The sequence below is a fragment of the Tupaia chinensis genome, unplaced genomic scaffold (genome assembly GCF_000334495.1).
Source record: "Tupaia chinensis unplaced genomic scaffold, TupChi_1.0 Scaffold000437_1, whole genome shotgun sequence".
Taxonomy (NCBI): Eukaryota; Metazoa; Chordata; class Mammalia; order Scandentia; family Tupaiidae; genus Tupaia; species Tupaia belangeri.
Window position 1 is genome coordinate 1,480,976 of NW_006159942.1, and position 20,004 is coordinate 1,500,979.

The following is a 20,004-nucleotide window of genomic DNA, read 5'->3' on the forward strand; positions in this document are numbered from 1 at the left end:
GGAGTTGTTGGAGCCCTTAAGAAAAAACCCCTTAAAAAAAAAAAAAAAAAAAGGAATGAGGTAGAACTGTAGATACTAATATCCAAAAATGCTCAAGATAGCCAGTGCGGGGGGGAGGGGAGAGGAAGTGTAGCACACTGTGTGTTGTTGGCCTTCCAATACAAAAGCGCTTAGAAAAAAATTGACTTAAATGATGAGTTTATCACAGTCCAAAAAGTTTTAAATCCATGCATAGTTTTTCAGAATATGCATTTTCCATGAACTTTTTGAAGACCTTCCTGTCTAGCTATGTATTCACAGAAAACATTAGAAAAGAAGGCAGGTAAGGTCTTTCCAATATTTTAACTGTTTATCTGTTGGGTATAAACTGGGAGGCGATGAGGAAAAGAGAAAATTTCCTTTCTACTCATCTGTGCTATGTATTAATAATGCAATTTTTTCACTTTATCATAAACATCCTAATTTACTACATCTTGTTCAGCTAATTAAATTTCACTGCAAACTTCTGGAAAATTATCATTATAAAATCTCTAGTTTCCAGGACCAACAGTCAGCGTAATGGCTATGTCGCTGGATTCCCACGTAGTCAACCGCGGTTCACGTCCTGGACCCGGTGGCTTAGAACTCACGCCGGTGCATGTGCATGCATGCCCAAGATCCTGAGAGGAGAATGGAGGAGAAGGGATTGCAGCGTGACCATCCCCCCTGGGGGATGATTTCTCGCTTTCTGTCTCTCTGTCTCTCTCTGTCTTTCTGGCAAGCGCACGCTCTCTATCGCAAAAACCTCTCCAAAAACAAAACCTCTAGTCTCCAGGCCTAAGCAGAAGCATAGCCCTTGGCTTAAATCTCAGTCTCTGTTCCACCATTACCTTTGGTAGGATACTTAGATAAGAGGACTCGCTGGAGGCTTTCAGAAAGGATGGTGGTGGGGGAGTCCTGGTGAGGTCACCCAGCAGTTCATCGGTCCTGCCGCTCCTGGGGGTGAGGAAGCTGGCACTGCTTTGACTGAGGCTGCCAAAGCCGACCAGGTCTGCATCGTGCACGGAGCCTTTCCGGTGGCACCTGTATCTTGTGTCAGGGCTCACCAGGGTTTCTTCAAACACCGACTCCTCATCGGAGAGCTGCAGCTTCTCGAGTTCCTTGTTGATTTTCTGAACATCTGCCACAGTGGTGCCAGTGGACAAGCGACTGTCAGGCTTTGTGTATTCAGCACAGAGACTGAGGATGGTTTCCAGACGCTGTCTCTCCTAGGACACAGAGAGGAGGGGAACGCCAGTGAGTTGGGGAGAATGGACACAACTCCAGCTGAAGAGGCTGGGGGATCCGCTGGTGATTTCATTTCACACCCAAACCCATAGACACTTGCTAGTGCTGATTTTCCAGTCATCTGTTACGGATATGCATTGAAAGATGAAGACAAAACTTGGGTTTACAATATGCAATTTTCCTCGCAAACCGCATCCTGGCTGTCCCCTGTAGCCACCGAGCCCAGGGCCGACCCAGCACATACCAACACTCAGTAAGCCTGTTTCGATTTATCAGTTCTCCTAACACTGCAAAGGTTTTTTAAAATCTCCATTTCTTATCCATCTCCTTTTCCACCCACCGATTACTACCTTTAGCAATATTTAATACCTTCACTACTACAGACTTAATGCTCGCAATTAAAATTCATTGTTTGATTTCCTATAAAAATATTATTCTACTGTTAGACATAGCAAGAGAAAAACATCTACTCACAGAATCTTTATTCAAAAGACAAATCTATGTCAATATTTTTTCTGGAAATGCTTCAAAATTTTCTTTTTTTTTTAATGCCTGGTCACCATGTAAGGTCTTTTCTACTAATTTCTCACATGAATAATTAAAATGGTAAAAAGGTAGAAAATTTGCAATCAAATGAGGAACATTTTATGTCAGGTCCAGATAAAAAGACATCAAAATATTTCAAACTCTGGGATTAATAAATTTTGATTCATTTAGCTAGGAAATAAAATAGTTCATTTTTTTTTTTCCAAAATCAATATATAGTCCATTCATGTCTATAATGGTACTACTAAGCGCACCAGGATCCCCATGCTCAACAGACACACACACTTTTTAACTTTAATTAATTACATGTTTGTAAACAACAAGACATAATGACAAAAGGCTTCTCATAAGCCCAGACGAGGTTTGGGTAGGGAAATTCAACATCTTTACCTATCACAATAACTCCAATACCAAAATGAAAGAAAGAACCTAAAACAACAACAACCAAAACACCTCTTGTGATGAGATTTACCACACTGCAAAGAGACTTCAAAAGCCCTCCATGGAAATACTTTCCCAGCTGTTTATCAGGAACAAAAATTCATTGTTTGATTTCCTATAAAAATATTATTCTACTGTTAGACATAGCAAGAGAAAAACATCTACTCACAGAATCTTTATTCAAAAGACAAATCTATGTCAATATTTTTTCTGGAAATGCTTCAAAATTTTCTTTTTTTTTTTAATGCCTGGTCACCATGTAAGGTCTTTTCTACTAATTTCTCACATGAATAATTAAAATGGTAAAAAGGTAGAAAATTTGCAATCAAATGAGGAACATTTTATGTCAGGTCCAGATAAAAAGACATCAAAATATTTCAAACTCTGGGATTAATAAATTTTGATTCATTTAGCTAGGAAATAAAATAGTTCATTTTTTTTTTTCCAAAATCAATATATAGTCCATTCATGTCTATAATGGTACTACTAAGCGCACCAGGATCCCCATGCTAAACAGACACACACGCTTTTTAACTTTAATTAATTACATGTTTGTAAACAACAAGACATAATGACAAAAGGCTTCTCATAAGCCCAGACGAGGTTTGGGTAGGGAAATTCAACATCTTTACCTATCACAATAACTCCAATACCAAAATGAAAGAAAGAACCTAAAACAACAACAACCAAAACACCTCTTGTGATGAGATTTACCACACTGCAAAGAGACTTCAAAAGCCCTCCATGGAAATACTTTCCCAGCTGTTTATCAGGAACAAAATAGGAAAAGAATGAGCAGCACTGGTCTACTGTGTTCAATTTCTAGTTTGAGCTACTTCCTTAACACGAAATTCAGAAGACAGTCAGTGCTTTATTAGTTGAAGTAGGAATGAACAGAAAAGTCCATGGGACTAGATGATCGTAACTCCTGGGTTTTCATTCAACACACAGTGACAAGACAGGAGTCACTTAAGGTGTATCTGACTTCATCGGCTGTTTAAAGTACCTTTCCCCGACCCTCCAAAAGAGCAATAGCTGGATCAAAAGGACTATTGAACTAGTTCCTGGAAGGTCCCACCTCCCTTTCAGTGCCTGGACTTCTGGACTCCAGCTGCAGCTTGGTCCTCATGGCCTCTTCCCAAGGCAGACACTGTGTAGCCACAAAGCTGCACAGCCTCACTGCAGGCTCTTCTGCAGTGTCCATCAGGAGCCCTGGCGCCTATTTATCTCTGTAGCTGTTACCAGCTGCCAAGCCCGACCCACCTCAGCTTTACGGGGAGGGAACAGGAAGGACAAGGCATTCGTTGCCTTATTTCAAATTTCCCTAATGATCTGGAAAAATCTACATGGGAAGATGTAAAAATAACCTGCAAAGGCAGATGTAAGAAGAGGGATGGGACAAGATGTTCTCTTTTACCCCTTTCAGCAGCATCTACAGCAGAGGCTTATCTCCAAAGACAAATTCCCTTTCTGCCATTAAGATAATTAAGTTGCTGCACCTAACCTCAGGTGCTGCTAAGCTTTGTAGATCATAATAGGCATACATTAGCCTTGGTACCAATTAATTTGGGATTATCTGAAAGTTGTCTATTTCCATTTCCCAGGGCTCTAATGAATGGTACAGCCTTACAAAGCATGAAAGGTACTTCTGCCTAGCACGTTACACATAGCAAAGCTCCTCCTACATCTCCTTCCCAAAATAGTTTCTTTTGCTGCCAGTGCTATTGCTTAATTCCAGAAGGAATAAATGATCCCAGCTTTAAGATGAATGCTATTTCAGACAGTGAAACGCAGTATTCAAAGGCTTGTGCACAGGAAGTTTGGTCTACTGGTATGTGTTTCTCTCTATTCTTATCACCCCATTCCCAGCCAATCCGTCTAGGCTTGAGTCACACACATATGCAGCACTGCTGCCCTGAGTCTAAAACTAATGCAGGCTGCACCGAGACCCACTGGCCCCCTAAGAACTGCCGTGAAGAAAAATAAACTGATCTCGACAAGCGTGTCAGAAAGGTCCACAAGGCATTTTAGAAAACATTACAAGGAGCCTTTTAAGGAAAACCCTAAGCAGAATTGCCCTCGTAAGATCATTTTCCCTTCATCTCCTCTTTCTGGAGTGTGGTTCCTTCTCATTCATCATGCCAACATCCTCCACCTTGTATGACCCAAAATCAGGGCGACCATTCCAGGTCAGGACACTATGAAAACCAAAGACAGCACTATTAATACTTAGGCTGGAACATCAAGTCCAGTCTAGGATTGGTCCTGGCAAACTGAGAATGATGGTCCCTCTTCCTAAAATTCCATTTTCATTGAACCTTGCCCTGGGAAACTGCTGAGATGAAAAGCTATCTTCTTTGAGATCCCTAGATGCCATCCACCTTCCCAAAATAGCAACGTACTGTGCATACTCTTGAAAAGCCACCATACATAGCCTAGATCGCCAAATAGCCCAAAACACTGCTGCTGAGGACTTAGAAAGTAAGTCACTCTGGATCAAATCATTTCAAATACAGTTTTAGGTTTTTCTTCTGTCTCTTTTCCTATTAGGTCTTTCCTCCTGCTCCATATCCCACACATATCAAAGGAAGCTTTGAAGGGATTAGAAGATCTTTAAAAATGTAAAGATCTTTTTACCTGGCATGGAGTTTTTTCTTTCAGAGGATTTCTAACCTCAGAGCTTCCTTCTCTCTTCAGAGGAATGTACCTGACATTGCCCCAGTGTAGTTCCACAGCCCTGTGGAGAGCGGGGGAGCCTGTCTATCATGGAAGTCTGTCCACTTTCCTCATAACCAAGACCAAACAGCTAGGCCACAGGACTGTGAATATATGGCATCAATAAATACATTTAATGTACAACAAGGGGAGCATGGTTAATAAAATTGTATTAGAGATGTTTGCTAAGTAAATCTTTAAGTACATTTTTGCTACTATTTTCACCAAAAAAAGTAACTATGTGAGATGACAGACACATGCATTTGCTTCATGAGAGGAACCATTTTACTGTCTAGATACAGCGTATCTCACAACATCATGTCAACCTCAAACCTACACAATATGTTAAATAAATTAAATCCAAAACTGAAAATAAATAAATAATGCAGAAAAGCAACTGCTGATACTTGAGCACAAAGGAAATCTTGGGTCAAAGCCTTTTGTTGGGTCAGGGTTGGCACTGTGGTAGCCCGACACGACTCAGTCCTACGTTTGTGTCCGGGACCTCTCTTCACACACCAGGTGTGTGGGTGCCACTGACTGGACCAGCTGAGACTGGGAGTAGATTACGGTCTGGAGACCCTGCTGGTGGTCCCCATTTCTCTGTCTCTCTCATAGACAAATAAGTAAATATACTTTTTCAACAAATCTGCTTGTTACCTTCAAGTACATGAGGTCATTTATTACATAAAACAGAAGGGGTCAGCCTTTAATGGTTAGATATGATTTAGTTGAAAGGAGATTTTCTTTGTAAGAGGACCTACTAGAACTGATAAGTATGGCTTCACTTCTCTTTTCTGCTAACCCTATGAACACAATGTCTTCAAAATTGACAGTTGAACAAAGATTTATCAAGTTACTCAGTGCCCGGGGCTGAGTGCTAAGGACGGAGATGGACAAATACAGCGTATCTCAAATTTCTAACAGGAGGCACAAAAAGCTGATGATTAGTTAGAGTAACAGTAATGAAAGAAGTTAACAGAAAATCCCTAGATTCACTACGGGGGAGCGATATACAAAAATAACAGAAAAGTAAAATTGAGTCCTCAATGATAAATATGAGTCTGTCTGATGTGTTGGGACAGGGCGAGCAGGGCATTTCTGGAAAGGAACCACGGAAGAAAGGCACGGAATCAGGACCTAGCGTGGTAAGCTCAGAGATCACACTAGCACGTGACTAGAGATACGGGGTTCTTTAGGCAACAAGGGATGAAGTCCCCGCACAGAAATGGGCCACCATCCCTCCTCTATATCAAGACTCAAGAGATCTCAACAGCCCCAAGTAAACTTCTGGAATAAATGCATAGGGTGTACCAGCAAGACTGAGAAACCCTGAAGGAGGTGGCAGAACGAGAAGAGGTAGAGCTAATAGTAAGCAGAATTTCTAGAATTCCATGAACAAATTCTGATGTTTCAGTTGGGTAGGCCAATAGGGAAGGAAAGTAGAAACAATGGCTAAAAGTCTTTGTGTGTGTGTGTGTGTGTGTGTGTGTGTTAAGGGATAAATCTCGGGACCAGTAGATGGTGTAATGGTTACGTCTCTGGGCTCCCATGTGGTTCAAATTCCGGACCTGGTGGCTTAAAACTCATGATGGGTACATGAGCATGTATGCCCAAAATCCTGAGAGGAGAATGGAAGAGAAGAGACTGTGGTGTGGCCATTCCCCCTGTGGGGTGATTTCTCATTTTCTGTCTCTCTAGCAAGTGCACACTCCCTATAGCAAAAATTTCTCTAGGAAAAAAAAAAAAAAAAACAGAGAGAGAGAAATAAATCTCTTGTGAGTAGAAACTGTGCCTATTATGATCAGCTTCCAACAAAAGCTTAAAGAAAACTAGATAATTGTCTGATGGGCCCCGAAAATCATCTCTAATACTGGTTAACAAAAAAACTAAAAAGCAAACCCAGTTGTTTTCAAGAAAAAGAAATATGAGAAAAATATGTTAAGTAGCCAGAAGTCTCTCTGAAATATCCACAGATCTATGGGGTTGCTTTGTCAATCTGAAAGGAGACAGAATTCCCTCCCTTGAGGCCCTAAATTCCCTTGCTGGGTGGTCCATGTACCTCTGCTCCTGGCAGTAGACTGGTTCCCAGTTGCCATAGTAACCGAGGGAGGAAGAAATCTTTTTCATCCTCTCTGTCATTGAGTCTCTCTGCCCCCATTAATAGAGAGCAACATACAATCTCCATAGCACATTAAGTCCAGTGGAGTAGCTTCTAGGAAGGAAGAACTCTTCTCCAAACATTCGTTCTTCTACCCTGTGCACACAGTTCTCCCTTGACAGAAAACTCAGGTTTCTATTCAGACTGTCCCTGGCTCCACCTTATCGGTCAAGGGTGTCCCTACCCTAATGAGTATGTACATCATTGACAAATGACAAGGAGCTTGTCATTTCTTGCCTTTCCTCATAATCAAACAAAAATACCAATTTTTTTGTTCATTTGTTTAATGGGAGAGGGAGAGAGTGCATGTGGGAGGGAGAGAGACAGAGAGAAAAATAGCTACTTTCAACAGGATTTCACATAGCAATCCCCCAGCCCCAGGTTCCAGTCAGCTAGGTCTACAGGCACGAGCCACCTGATCACATGGAGCCAGAGGTGAACCTGGGCCTCCCACACAGCCTCAGGTGCACCCTCCCATTGCACCACTGTGGCTTAGCCAGAAACCCAGTTCTTTTCATTTTATCTCCCATCAATGTCACTGCTCGGTTGTTTTTAAAAATTACCATTAATCACCTGTTATCAACATCCCCCTCAAACGCATGGGCCTCTAGTACTGCTTCTAGCTATGTCCCTATTTTAGAATTGGAAGTTGTACTTTAAATATAGATATAAGCATAAAATAATTACATAATGTATGTAACTACTAAGACACCTAATATATTAATAAATGTAGTAATTTGATAACATGGTATAATAATATATAACTGTATAGATTACACACATATAGTCTACATATATATGTAGATTTTTATATATATGTAGAGATATATGTATGTGTATAATCATACAGTTATATATATGTATAGTGTGTAATCTAGACAGTTTTATATGTGTGTATATATATATGCTGAGGTAATATTTGTTTATTTTTATTTTCATTAACATCAAACATGTCCTGGGCCAGGAGGTGGCATGCAGGTTGGGGCAGCTGGATCCCACATGGCCAACTCTGTGGTTTAAGTCCTGGACCCTGTGACGTGAAAATCACACTAGGCACATGTGCGTATATTCACTAAATCCCAAGAGGAGAATGGAAGAGAAGGATGAAAATCACACTAGGCACCTGTGCGTATATTCACAAAATCCCAAGAGGAGAATGGAATAGAAGGGACTGCAGTGTGCCATCCCCCCATGATCTGTCTCTCTCTCTCTCTTTCCCCATTGCAAGCACATGTACCCTATAGTACAGCCCAAAAAAATAAATAAATAAATAAAAGTCCTAAAGTAATATATTTGGTTATTCTGTTATCAGATGTTAAACCTGTTAACTTTTGATCCAGGAATATTTTCTCAGCTTACTTTTCTCATCTTATTACTTGCATTTTGTTAGAAAGACTTAGCTTGATTTCTGATCACAATTATCATTTAACTGGGATTCTCTATATTTTAGTCCTTTTTCTTGATGCCACTTTTTAATCATTTTGCCATTGAAAAGGAAAAAAGCACTTCTCCCTGATGACTTAAAAGCACTGGCTATAAAGGAGGGAAATCATGTGATTAATATAATCATAATTTCCATAGAGTACCTAACAAAACATGCCAGATGTTTTTACTCTTACATGGACAGTGTTTCAACAGAACATCTACAAAGTGCCCGAGTCCCGTCTATTAAAAAAATTGTGCTATTGCTCCACACATTAAAGAAAACACAACTAAAGTTCAATAATATTGTCTTCTGCTAACATTTTCATGTTGGCTTAACCAAATTATAGAGGATTCTTTTATTTATTTCTTCTGAGAGACCGTCGTATATTAAGCACAATCTGCTAAAATACTTCTGGAGTTTTATATAATATTTTATTTTGTTCAATCAAAATCAGTGCATGAGAAATTGCAAGACCTTTAACTAAGTCCTCACATTTAAACATACAGACTATTCTTTAAAAAATGAGTAATTTTTGTATGCTTAAGTAAGTTAGTTGAGTAAAAAGTAGGAAAGCCTAGGTGTAAAAAAAAGGAAAGTGAGGTGCTGGCAGGTACATGGCGGTTAAGGTGCTGGACTCCTACATGGCCAACCGTGGTTTGAGTCCTGGACAGCGGCTTAAAAATCACGGTGGGCTTTTGTGTGTGCATGCTCGAAATCTGAAGAGGAGAATGGAGGAGAAGGAATTGTGGTGTGGCCACTCCCCACGAGGGAATTTCTACCTTTTCCTCTCACTGTTTCTTTCTGTCTGTCTCCAAGGAGAGGATGTACATAGGTATACCTCTATGTACAAAACAGCAGACTCAAAGGGGGAAGAGGAAGGCAGATCAGAAGGCAGATCAGCTAGGAACCTAGGGTCTGCAAGGAAGCACAGAACAAGAAAAACAAGGAAGAATGACAACAACAACAAAACAGAAATAAGGACAGCACAGAAGTGGATTCCCTGGGATTTTCACAACAGAGGAAACAAGTAATTCCCTGACTCGAATTCCAGAGAATGATGCTGAGCAGAAAAAAGCCTACCCCCAAGGTTATGTACCATGTTTTATATAAATGTAACATTCCTGAAACGACAAAAATCACAGAAATGGAGCACAGGTTAGCTGGTATACGAGGTTTAGAAGGAGGGAAGTGACAGTAGGTATGAAAGACCAACATGAGGGACCCTGCTGGGGGCAGTGTTGTACTCTGTCTTGACTTTCAATGTCAATATCGGGTTGTGATATTCTACTATAGTTTTGTATGTTACCATTGGAGGAAGCTGGGTAAAGGATACACAGGAACCCTCTGAATTCATTCTTATAATCGCAATGTGAATCTCCAATTGCCTCAAAATAAAGAGTTTATTTTTAAAAAGTGCCTCCTAATAGGTCTCAACTTGTACATGGACATAGCTTAAATGAAATGTTTCTTTCCATGGAGAAGGTAATGGATATATTTATTTTTTTAAAAAAAAAAAAAGCAAAAAACAAAAGTGAACACCCCTCAAAAATATTCTCCAAACCAAATATGCCCATGAACTTTTCTAGATCTGGGGGACAAAAGGTCACATTACAAGAACTGGCTAGAACAGATGCCAGTCAGTGGCATGGTAGTTAAGGTGGCTGAACACGTGGCCAACTGTGCAATGAGAGTCCTGGACCCAGCATCTTGAAAAACATACCAGGAGTGTGTGCATGTGTGTGTAAAATCCCGAGGAGTGTGGAAGAGAAGGATAGCGGCATGACTATGCCTTTTGAGGGGTGTTTTCTCACTTTTCCTTCTCTCTTTCTCTTTGGCAAGTACATTCATCCTATGTCAAAAAAAAAAAAGAATAGCCAACACAATCACTACATCTATTATCTAATGAGAAATTTTTAAAAGATAGTTCAATAAGTAGTTGACTTTTAAGTTAGATACACTAAGTAACTTGTCAACAAATATGGAGGCCATTTTTACTACAAAGAATCAAAAGTATCTCCATTCCCACATACCGGGTACCAATATAATTTCAATTTTCATCCAGTTTGTACACTTTATTCCTAAAAATTTTATTTTTGAGCTTTATATATTATTTTAAAGTGAATATTTACTTACAGATTTATCTTTTTTTTTTTTCTTTTTTGGAGAGGTATTTTTGCTATAGGGCACGTGCGCTTGCCAGACAGAGAGAGCCAGAGAGATAGAAAGCAAGAAATCATCCTCCAGAGGGGATGGCCACACCGCAATCCCTTCTCCTCCATTCTCCTCTCGGGATCTTGGGCACGCACGCACACGCGCCCGGTGTGAGTTTTAAGCCACCGGATCCAGGACGCGAACCGCGGTTGACTACGTGGGAGTCCAGCAACATAGTCATTACGCTAACTGCTGGTCCCCAGATTTATCTTTTTAAAATAAAATTATTTCCTTCCATAATTGATTTGGTGCCATACAGGACCTCCTATTAGTCTAAGTTGTCTTCTGCTTTTCAGCATTTGGCCTGAGAATGCTAAACTATGCTAAGATTCACAATACACATCTCTCAAATTCTGAGCAGAGATTTTTAAATGTGTGGCACCATCAAGAGGCAATAACTTGTACTGCCACCCTAACAAGGACCTACGGTTGCTATCAAATTAGGAGCAACCCGTTTTTAGTAACAACTGCCATCGACAACTGCAGTCTAGAATTACATTAAGACTTTAGCTCTGTTTGCTCAAGGTAAAATCACTAGATTATTGTAAGTGCTCATTTTCCCCTTCTCACTCCTTTTCTGCCCATCTTTTCTTGAAGAAAAAGGGGAAAAAAGTGACTAACTGTAGACAATCAGCAAGGTGCTAATGACTAATGCCTTCGATATTTAATGAACATCGACATATGTGCCAACAAGGTGCTGATCACAAGATACAAAGCCCTTGCTTCACTTGCTAATGACCCAAGGCGATCTGATGATGGATAATCTTCTTTATATTACCCAGTAGTTATAGATTTCCTCTTACTTTATTTAGACACAAAGGAAGGCTGTTTACTTAGATGGATAGTTTATTTAGACAGTATCATCAATCTCATGTGCTAATACATTATACTTAATTTCACCTATTTTTCTTTGTTTACTTTTTTTGAATGCACGAAAACTCGAAATGGCATATGTAGCTAACATTTGTGACTCACATTATATTTCTGAGCTAGATCTATAAACCACCCAAGCAAGGCTTGAAACTGAAAGAAGGCAGAGAATGTCAAAGAATTGCTGGGCTATTTTAAACACTAGAGCTAAGTAAGGGTTCCACAGAAACAATTAAGGTTAAGACTTAGGCCAAATCTGAAAATTAAATCAATTCATGGAACAATGCCCACTCTAGGCCAGAATATAGGAAGTGTATGTATTTATTATAATTATTATTTAAGGTTATTGCCATATGGTGCATACGATCACTGGAGGGAAACAGAGACAATGAGAGAGAAAATGAGAACTCACTACTCCCCTTCAATGGCTATGCTATAATCCCTTCTTCTTCATTCTCCTACTAGGATTTTGAACACACACGCACATGCACCCCATGTGAGCTTCAAGCTGCCAGGTCTGAAACTCGAACTACAGTCAGCCATGTGGGAGTCCAGTGCCTTAACCACTATGCCACCTGTTATTATTTGTTTTAGTATCAGCGTTCTAAATAGTGCTTTAAAAGTCTGAACCACTAAGTTTATTTGGTTAGCAAGCCAACCTCTCACCCCATTTTCATTTTAACCTGGCTCACCTTCCACTAGTTCCTTTTTGTTTTTTTTAATTAAATCTATCATCAAGATGTAGCAAGTAGAGGGGTCACGTCAAGAAGAAAATTTTTTTCAAGTCAGACTAGAAGACAAACTAGTTTTCAATACTTAGCACGCCTTCACATTTCAAAGACATTCTTCTAAAAAAAAAAAAAGTTAAAACTATGACTGGACAACAATAGGCATTCTCTTAACACTGTCCTTTCTGCTATCCAACCAAAAAATGCTGTCAAACTGACAATTCAGCTCAGTACAGTCAAATACTCTGAGTGCCTAAGTTGTTTTCTGGAATCACAAGTCACAAGGAAGTAGACAGCAAGAAGCAAGGAAGGAAGTAAAACATATCTACAGGTGAAGGAACCACCTAAAAACGCTCACTAGTCTTGGGTTCTTGAACAATTTTTTTTTTTTTTTTAATTATCAAATGGAATGATACAATCTGTTTACTCTTTGGTTTTTAAAATAGTATTTGCATTTGATCACCTTTAGGAGATTGGAAAAAATATAAAGTTATTGTATAAAATAGCAGAACTCCTTAACCAAATATGTTCAATTATACTTGTATTTACATTTAGAAACATCAGTTCTATGGCATGTTCAACAGTATACAAGCAAGACTCTGGAGCCTGCTGTCTTGATTTTCTTATGATCTAAGAAAGTACCAGTTTTTACAAAGAGTACTACAGATTTTTCAAAGTAGAAAAAAAATAATTCATTTTCACATTAAAAAATTAAAAAAAAAATTTTCTCAAAGGGTGCATGTGCTTGTGTGTATATGTGTGTGTGTGTGTGTGTGTGTGTGTGAAAGAGAGAGAGAGAGAGGAAAAGAGGGAAAGCATCCCCCATGAGGAATGGTCATGCCACAATCCCTTCACCTCCATTTCACCTCCATTTCTCCTTCCATTTTGGGGTTCTGGGCACATATGCACATGTACCTGGTATATTTCTCAAGCTGCTGGGTCTGGGCCTTGAATTGCCCAGTTAGCCATGAAGGATCCAGTTATCTTAATATACCACAGGCTAGCCCATTTCACCTTCATTTTTCCCTTTTCTAGAAGTAAAAAGAATGCACTTATGCTGAGATATAAGCATTCTTTTATATAGAGCTTCACTATTACCTGAAACTAAATGCATAATGTCTGAGAATTAGAGGTGCAACCTACCGGGGCAAAATAAGAAAATCCAGGAAAAATGTCATGAATGGATATCGGAAATACATTCAATTACTCTTTTAAAAATATGTATACAAAAAAAGAAAAACAAAACATGTATACAGTATTTCCTGCACTCTAGTCACCTGGCTAGGAGGTGGACACACAGAAATGAGCAAGAAAGACATTCACTCAGGCAAATTAAAATTTTTCAGTAGTAGGGCCATGTAACACCGTGGTTAAGTGCTGTGAAGAGGGAGTTATATCCCAGATAGCCAACGAGGATGTGAATTCTGGTCCAAGTGGCTTACCATTCTAGTTGTGTGCATAAGCACAGGATCACGGGATAGAAAATTGGAGGAAAATGGATGGTAATGTGACCAGGCCCCACTGAGGGGTTCCCTCTCTCTCTCTCTCTCTCATGTGCATGCACATATGTGCACCTTCTGGCATTAAAAAATATATTCTTTAGTTATAAAGTGCTTTCAGATAGCTAGAAGAACAGAACAGCTTCCAAACAGAATTACTAACTCAACCTTTCACTTACTCACAAAACGACCATGGAAATATTAATTTGAGCCTTGAAAGAAAGCCAACCTTCTCTTTAGGGAATGCGTGTTGGTAGAGTAATGTAAAATATCAGAAAGCCTTAACTCAGGTGCTGCCTAACAGCTGGCAGCATGTTACATGTTTGAGAAACAGATATCACGTGTGGCCCTACAGAGTTCTACATGGCCACAGTGGAGTTTACCAAGAACTGCAGGTGACAATCATCAGCCAGAATGAAAATACTGGATTCGATCTGTGAGAAAGCAATCTGTGGGAATCCTTTGGTTCTCCACAACAGCACCAGATGCTTTAGGCAACATAACTGAGTGAATACTCCTAACAGTAAGCCGTAGGGTTTGCTATCCATTTTCTTATTTCTCCCTTTTCTTTTGCAAAGGACTTTTACTGCCCTGAACCATAACATGCACAAGATTACCACCACTACCACGACTTCCCCTGGATTACTGGAAGGTATGATGATATCAAATGAGATGGGTAAAAGAATATCCTGTCTGCTTTATAATGATTTCTCTAGCCTCTAGAACAAAGAATTATCAAAGAATTATCCTCCCAGCCCTGTAGAGACACCTTATCCATTAATGTCCCCTCCTTGGAATACAGCTCAGAACGAGGAATTTTAAATGACCACCGATCAGACCAAATGGATGTCACAAGGTCTATGAACACACTTTGGGCACAGAGGACCCTGTTGAGCCCTCACTAGCATTTAGTAATTTTCAGTTTAGAACATTTCAAATCAAGGCTTGATATCTAGTTTTTAAAACTGTACAAAAAGGGGAACCAGTAGTTAGCGAAATGGCTATGTTGCTGGACTCCCACGTAGTCAACTGTGGTTCGCATCCCGGACCCAGTGGCTTAAAACTCACGCCGGGCGCATGTGCGTGCGTGCCCGAGATCCCGAGAGGAGAATGGAGGAGAAGGGATTGCGGCGTGACCATCCCCCCTGGGGGGTGATTTCTCGCTTTTTGTCTCTATGTCTCTCTCTGTCTGTTTGGTGAGCGCACGCGCCCTATAGCGAAAACCTCTCAAAAAAAAAAAAAAACTGTACAAAAAGAAAAGACTGTCTAATGACAAAACACAAATTGGTAGCTGAAAGCAAGAAAGAAGAAAAACTTATGTAAAAAACTGAACATCTCAAATAGCACAACACATGGAAGTTATTTAATATAGACTCAGAGTGAATTATTTATACCTCATTAATGGTCCCTAGAGGTTCATAATTATGGTTCAGTCTTTAATATTCATCAAAATTACCTGAATTGTCAAATAAAGATTGAACAAGTGAAATAAAAACAAAACAAAAGCCCAGATGGAACAGCAGTATAATCACATCTGAGCCAAAAAATACTACAGATATTACACTTAATGAGCCAGCTTTATCCTGCTTGGTTGTCTCATTAATAAGTTAAGTGAATCTTTGGCATCTAGTCATTTTATATTTATATGATTGTTTGCTTGTTGAAATTTATGCTTTGGAGGTCCCACCAAAATGTCCAAATGGACTCGCTCCATAGAGTCAATTAAACTGCACTGCCCACTAAGTGTATCTTACCGGGCAGAGAGCCCAAGTACATCTTTTCTTTTCTTGGTTCCTGGGGTAAATCCCAAATGGCAGAATGCCACCTTCCTTGACTCGCTAGTCTCTGTAAATTTTGTTTTCTTGGCTGTTCTGACTGTTTTATAAAGACTAACACACACTGAAGCAAATCTAACATTTCCCAAATTTTAAGAAAATAAAGTAAAATTCTACTATTTTAAATACAATTTTTAAAAAGGTTTTTACCATAGAGTATATGTGCTGACTGGAGAGAGATAGAGAGAGGTAAAGGAGAGATGGCCATACCACAATCCCCTCTCTTCCACTCTGCTCTTGAGATTTTGCACACACGCGCGCGAACACACACATGTGCCCGGCAAGACTTTCAAGTCACTGGGTCCAGGACTCAAACTAAGGTCGCCATGTGGAAATCCAGCACTTTCAACCATTGTGCCACCTGTTGGCCCCCTAAATGCACTGTCTTTTTAAGAAAAATACTTTTCTCATCACCAATTTCTACTACAATTTTTTTCCCATTAGAGAACAATTTTCTACTACAATTTTTTTCCCATTAGAGAACAATTTATACAATCAAAGTCAATTCTTACATAAATAAAACTGCTTTGACAATTTGGTTTAAAAAACAGCTATACATTTTTTTCCTTAAAAAAAATCAGTGCATGGCTTACTACAAGTGTAATTTCATTTTTAAAATAAGATTTGGATTTGTTTTGCATTAAGAGACTAATTTAACTATAATTCTTTAATGTCTTATATTAATTTACTGAAAATGCTAACTGTAATAAAATTAAGAAAAATATACAATTTGTGCTCAAGTAAACTGAATTATAATTATTACATAACTTTTGATGTTAGCAGTAATCATGTTCTGTGATGTGTCAGCTTGAACATAATTTCCAACATCGTTAAGAGAATAATGGATGGAAGCTGATGGAAATAGAAAATTACAGTTTTGCAGAAAAGGATCTTTATTTTCCTTCATCGATAATACCTACAAATAGTATATCTATACGAAGAACTAAAAATCTTAAAATTTTGGCAGAGTTTACATGATCTTACTATATTTATCCTATTTTTTAAAAATGCAATGCATGACAGTGTAAAACTAATTATTTGTGTAAAACAGAAATGCAATTATCTCAATTGAAATAACAAGCTAATCTCGGAGAAATCAGTTTATACTTACAAAAGGCAGTGGAAGTTTATTCTAAGTAATCTGCCCAGAGAGCAAAAATCTAGTATCCTACAAGGGTAATGTTTTTGGCTTTGTGCTGAGATACACTTTCGCATATTTAACATAAAAAGGTCCTCACTTGTAAATTATTTAAGCTCTCTGGTTTATGATAAAATAATCTCAGGGGCCAGACAGTGGTGTAGTGGTAAAATGTGATGCTCTGTGATTTGAGCCACAGGGGAACGTTTTGGGTTCTTATCTGGAAACCCTACTGAGATGGTAGAGAAGAAAGAAAGACAGACAGAGAAGCAACCTTGACAGGGTCTCATCATATCCTGATTCCCTTTGCCCAGCTTTCTAGCTTCTCAGGATCCTAGGTGCCCATGCATACATGCCCAGAGACCCAAGGATCCAAAATCACAACTAGCCATGTGGTTTCCAGCACTGCAGTTCAGTACTGTACGGACTGTACCACTGCAGCTGGGCCTTTTACTAGGCTTTCCTCTTAACTCCTGATATGTCAACCAACAGACTGTCTTAGAGCTTTTGAGCTAACATTGTGTATACAAGAATCAGACAATACTAGGCAGCTGACTCAGATTTTGGGAATTCTTCTTAGTCCTGAAATAGATAATTTCATGAAGTCAAATTAATGGCCTATGGTGCAGAAGAATAAAAATTAATCACATACAACTGGCTGAACTAACCATGGAATGCAAATTTCTAAATGTGGATGTGTTTTTAAATATCACTGGTATTATTATTTTTTAAAGAATTATTTATTTTTATTTAACTCCATTTGTTATTATTATTTTTTCAATTTGACCAGACAGAGACAGAGAGAGAGAGAGAGAAAGGGAAAGCAAGAAAACAAACTGCCTGGTTCAGGACTCGAACCACTGTTGGCCACATGAGAATCCAGCACCGTTAACCACCATGCCACCTGCTGGTCCCATTATTGATATTATTTTTCATGGTTTTTCTTTGATGGGAAAAATACTCTTATCATTCATCTTGACCTAATTCTAACACTCAGTTTAGTTGACTCTGATTTTGCAAATTAATGAAATATTCTTTTAACAACAACTGTTGTCTTTGAATCTTTGGAATTCAAGAAGAAGTACTTTTTAAGTCACTAGATTTTCATGGCAATATTGTCATTTGCTTTACAAGACTCTGTTCTCTCTTTTACTGGGATGTCATCAGACAAATAGACTGCAACCAAGGCCAAAACTAGATGTCATATTTTAAAATAAACCTCACTTCTCTAGGTATGGCAAGCCCGCTATTAAGGAAAAGGAGTTACAACTTCATATGTGGAGCAACATCCACAAAGCTCTCCCAAGAAGTTGAACCTGTTTTACAGGGTTCCAATCTCACGGGTAGCAAGGAAGGTCACTTTCTGGATTGCTATGAGCCTTAGAAGATCTGGAACTCTGGAGGAAAGATAAATTCATCAACATTTACAGACACTAAAGATGAAATCCACAGACATGAACATCTTGAGTTTGGCTTCCTATACTTGGAAAAGAAGACGAATTAGGGCATTAAGGAAACTCACTCTCTGGAGTGATGGAAGCCATTGAAAACGTTCTTCTAAATTCCTTAATGAATTATCAGATAGAAATTAATTCTCTGGCTTTATTAATAATAATTGCTCACATAATATAGCACTATATTGGCTGTCTATAGTACAAGAAGGCTTTTATATGCTAATTAAAAAACTTCTTTTGAATTTATGTCAATGAATTGAGCCCAAACACAATGACTTTCCATGACCATGAATAATCTCTAAGATTATTTATGGTAATAAAGGAGACTGTCATAATGGAGCACTGTTCAACTGACCCACCCAAGGAGTATCTAATTCTCTAGGGGTGAGTACATTTGTTCTCACTCACTATTATTGGTGAGGATATTTGAAAGCCCTGTAAAAGCATTGATCTATTAAAAACTATAAACAAAGTAAATGATTCTTCCCTAAAATGTCAATCAAATATTGTCCTTCATAGATGAAAATGGTTTCTGTACATGTTACTTCAACCATTGCCATTTTATTGTCCCATAGGGCATTAACCAGCTTTGTACGTGACCCAAATATCTTATTCCATCATACTTTCATTTGTTTTTTGTTTTTGTTTTTTGAGAGATTTTAGCTATAGGGCCCATGTGCTTGCCAGAAAGAGACATAGAGACAGAAAGCAAGAAATCACCTCCCGGCGGGGATGGCCACACCACAATCCCTTCTCCTCCATTCTCCTCTCAGGATCTTGGGCATGCATGCACACACACCCAGTGTGAGTTTAAGCCACCAGGTCCGGGACTCGAACTGCGATTGACTACATGGGAGTCTAGCGACATAGCCATTACGCCAACTGCTGCTTCCCCATCATACTTTCTTTTACTAAATAAAATACTTCTGATAATCTTATACATTTATAAAACTGCTTTTTCCTCCTGTGGTTTTCTCTCATTAAGGAAATCATTAATCATTCATAAGTCAAAATAATTTCTGATAGGTGTCCATTCTTAAGAAGCATCTGCTCAAAAGGGTTAGAGAATGGCACAGCAGTAAAATGTGATGCTCTGTGAGACTGACCCCAATGGGAAGGGTGTCCAGGTTTCCATTTAGAGACCTCCCTACACATGCCAAGCCTGTGGGTGGCCATGATCTGGCACAGCTGAAGTTGTGGATGGATTGCAGCACCAAGACCCTACTAGAGGTACTTTCTCTCTCTTGGAAGAGATAAACAAACAAACGTTAAGAAGAGAGAGAATGGTAAAGTGATGTGTTTTCATTCATTAGTGGGACTCTCAAGGAGTGTTTCTTATTTTCAGTATTTTCCATAATAAGCATAAATTCCTTTAAAATGGAAAAGATACCTCAATACATTTGGTGAATGTGTGTAGCTTGAAGTCACGCTTAGTTTGTGCTAAGAGACAGGGCTAAGGACAGCATGAGAATGTGTGAACAACGTGGAGACCCTTCCCCTTGCCGGACAACTTCCTATATAAGACAAGCCCATCGCCTATTTTTATCATAATCATACACATACAAACTCAGTGATATAAATAATACAAATTAGCATTTCCTCCTAGTCTTCAAAGTCTGTATGACATATGAGAAATTCAGTACAATTCACAACTACCTCTGTTAGTTTTTTTTTTTTTTTTTTTGAGAGCGATTTTCGATATAGGACGCTGGCG

General features: G+C 39.0%; 1 protein-coding gene across 1 annotated transcript in view; it reads right to left on the minus strand.

Moving 5' to 3' along the window:
- Nucleotides 1-20,004, minus strand: part of PHLDB2 (pleckstrin homology like domain family B member 2) — a gene marked incomplete in the record, with an annotated part of 125,656 nt that overhangs the window by 74,964 nt on the left and 30,688 nt on the right. The window contains 1 exon segment of the mRNA XM_027774453.1: nt 870-1,247. Coding sequence (XP_027630254.1) covers nt 870-1,247 — 378 coding nt within the window.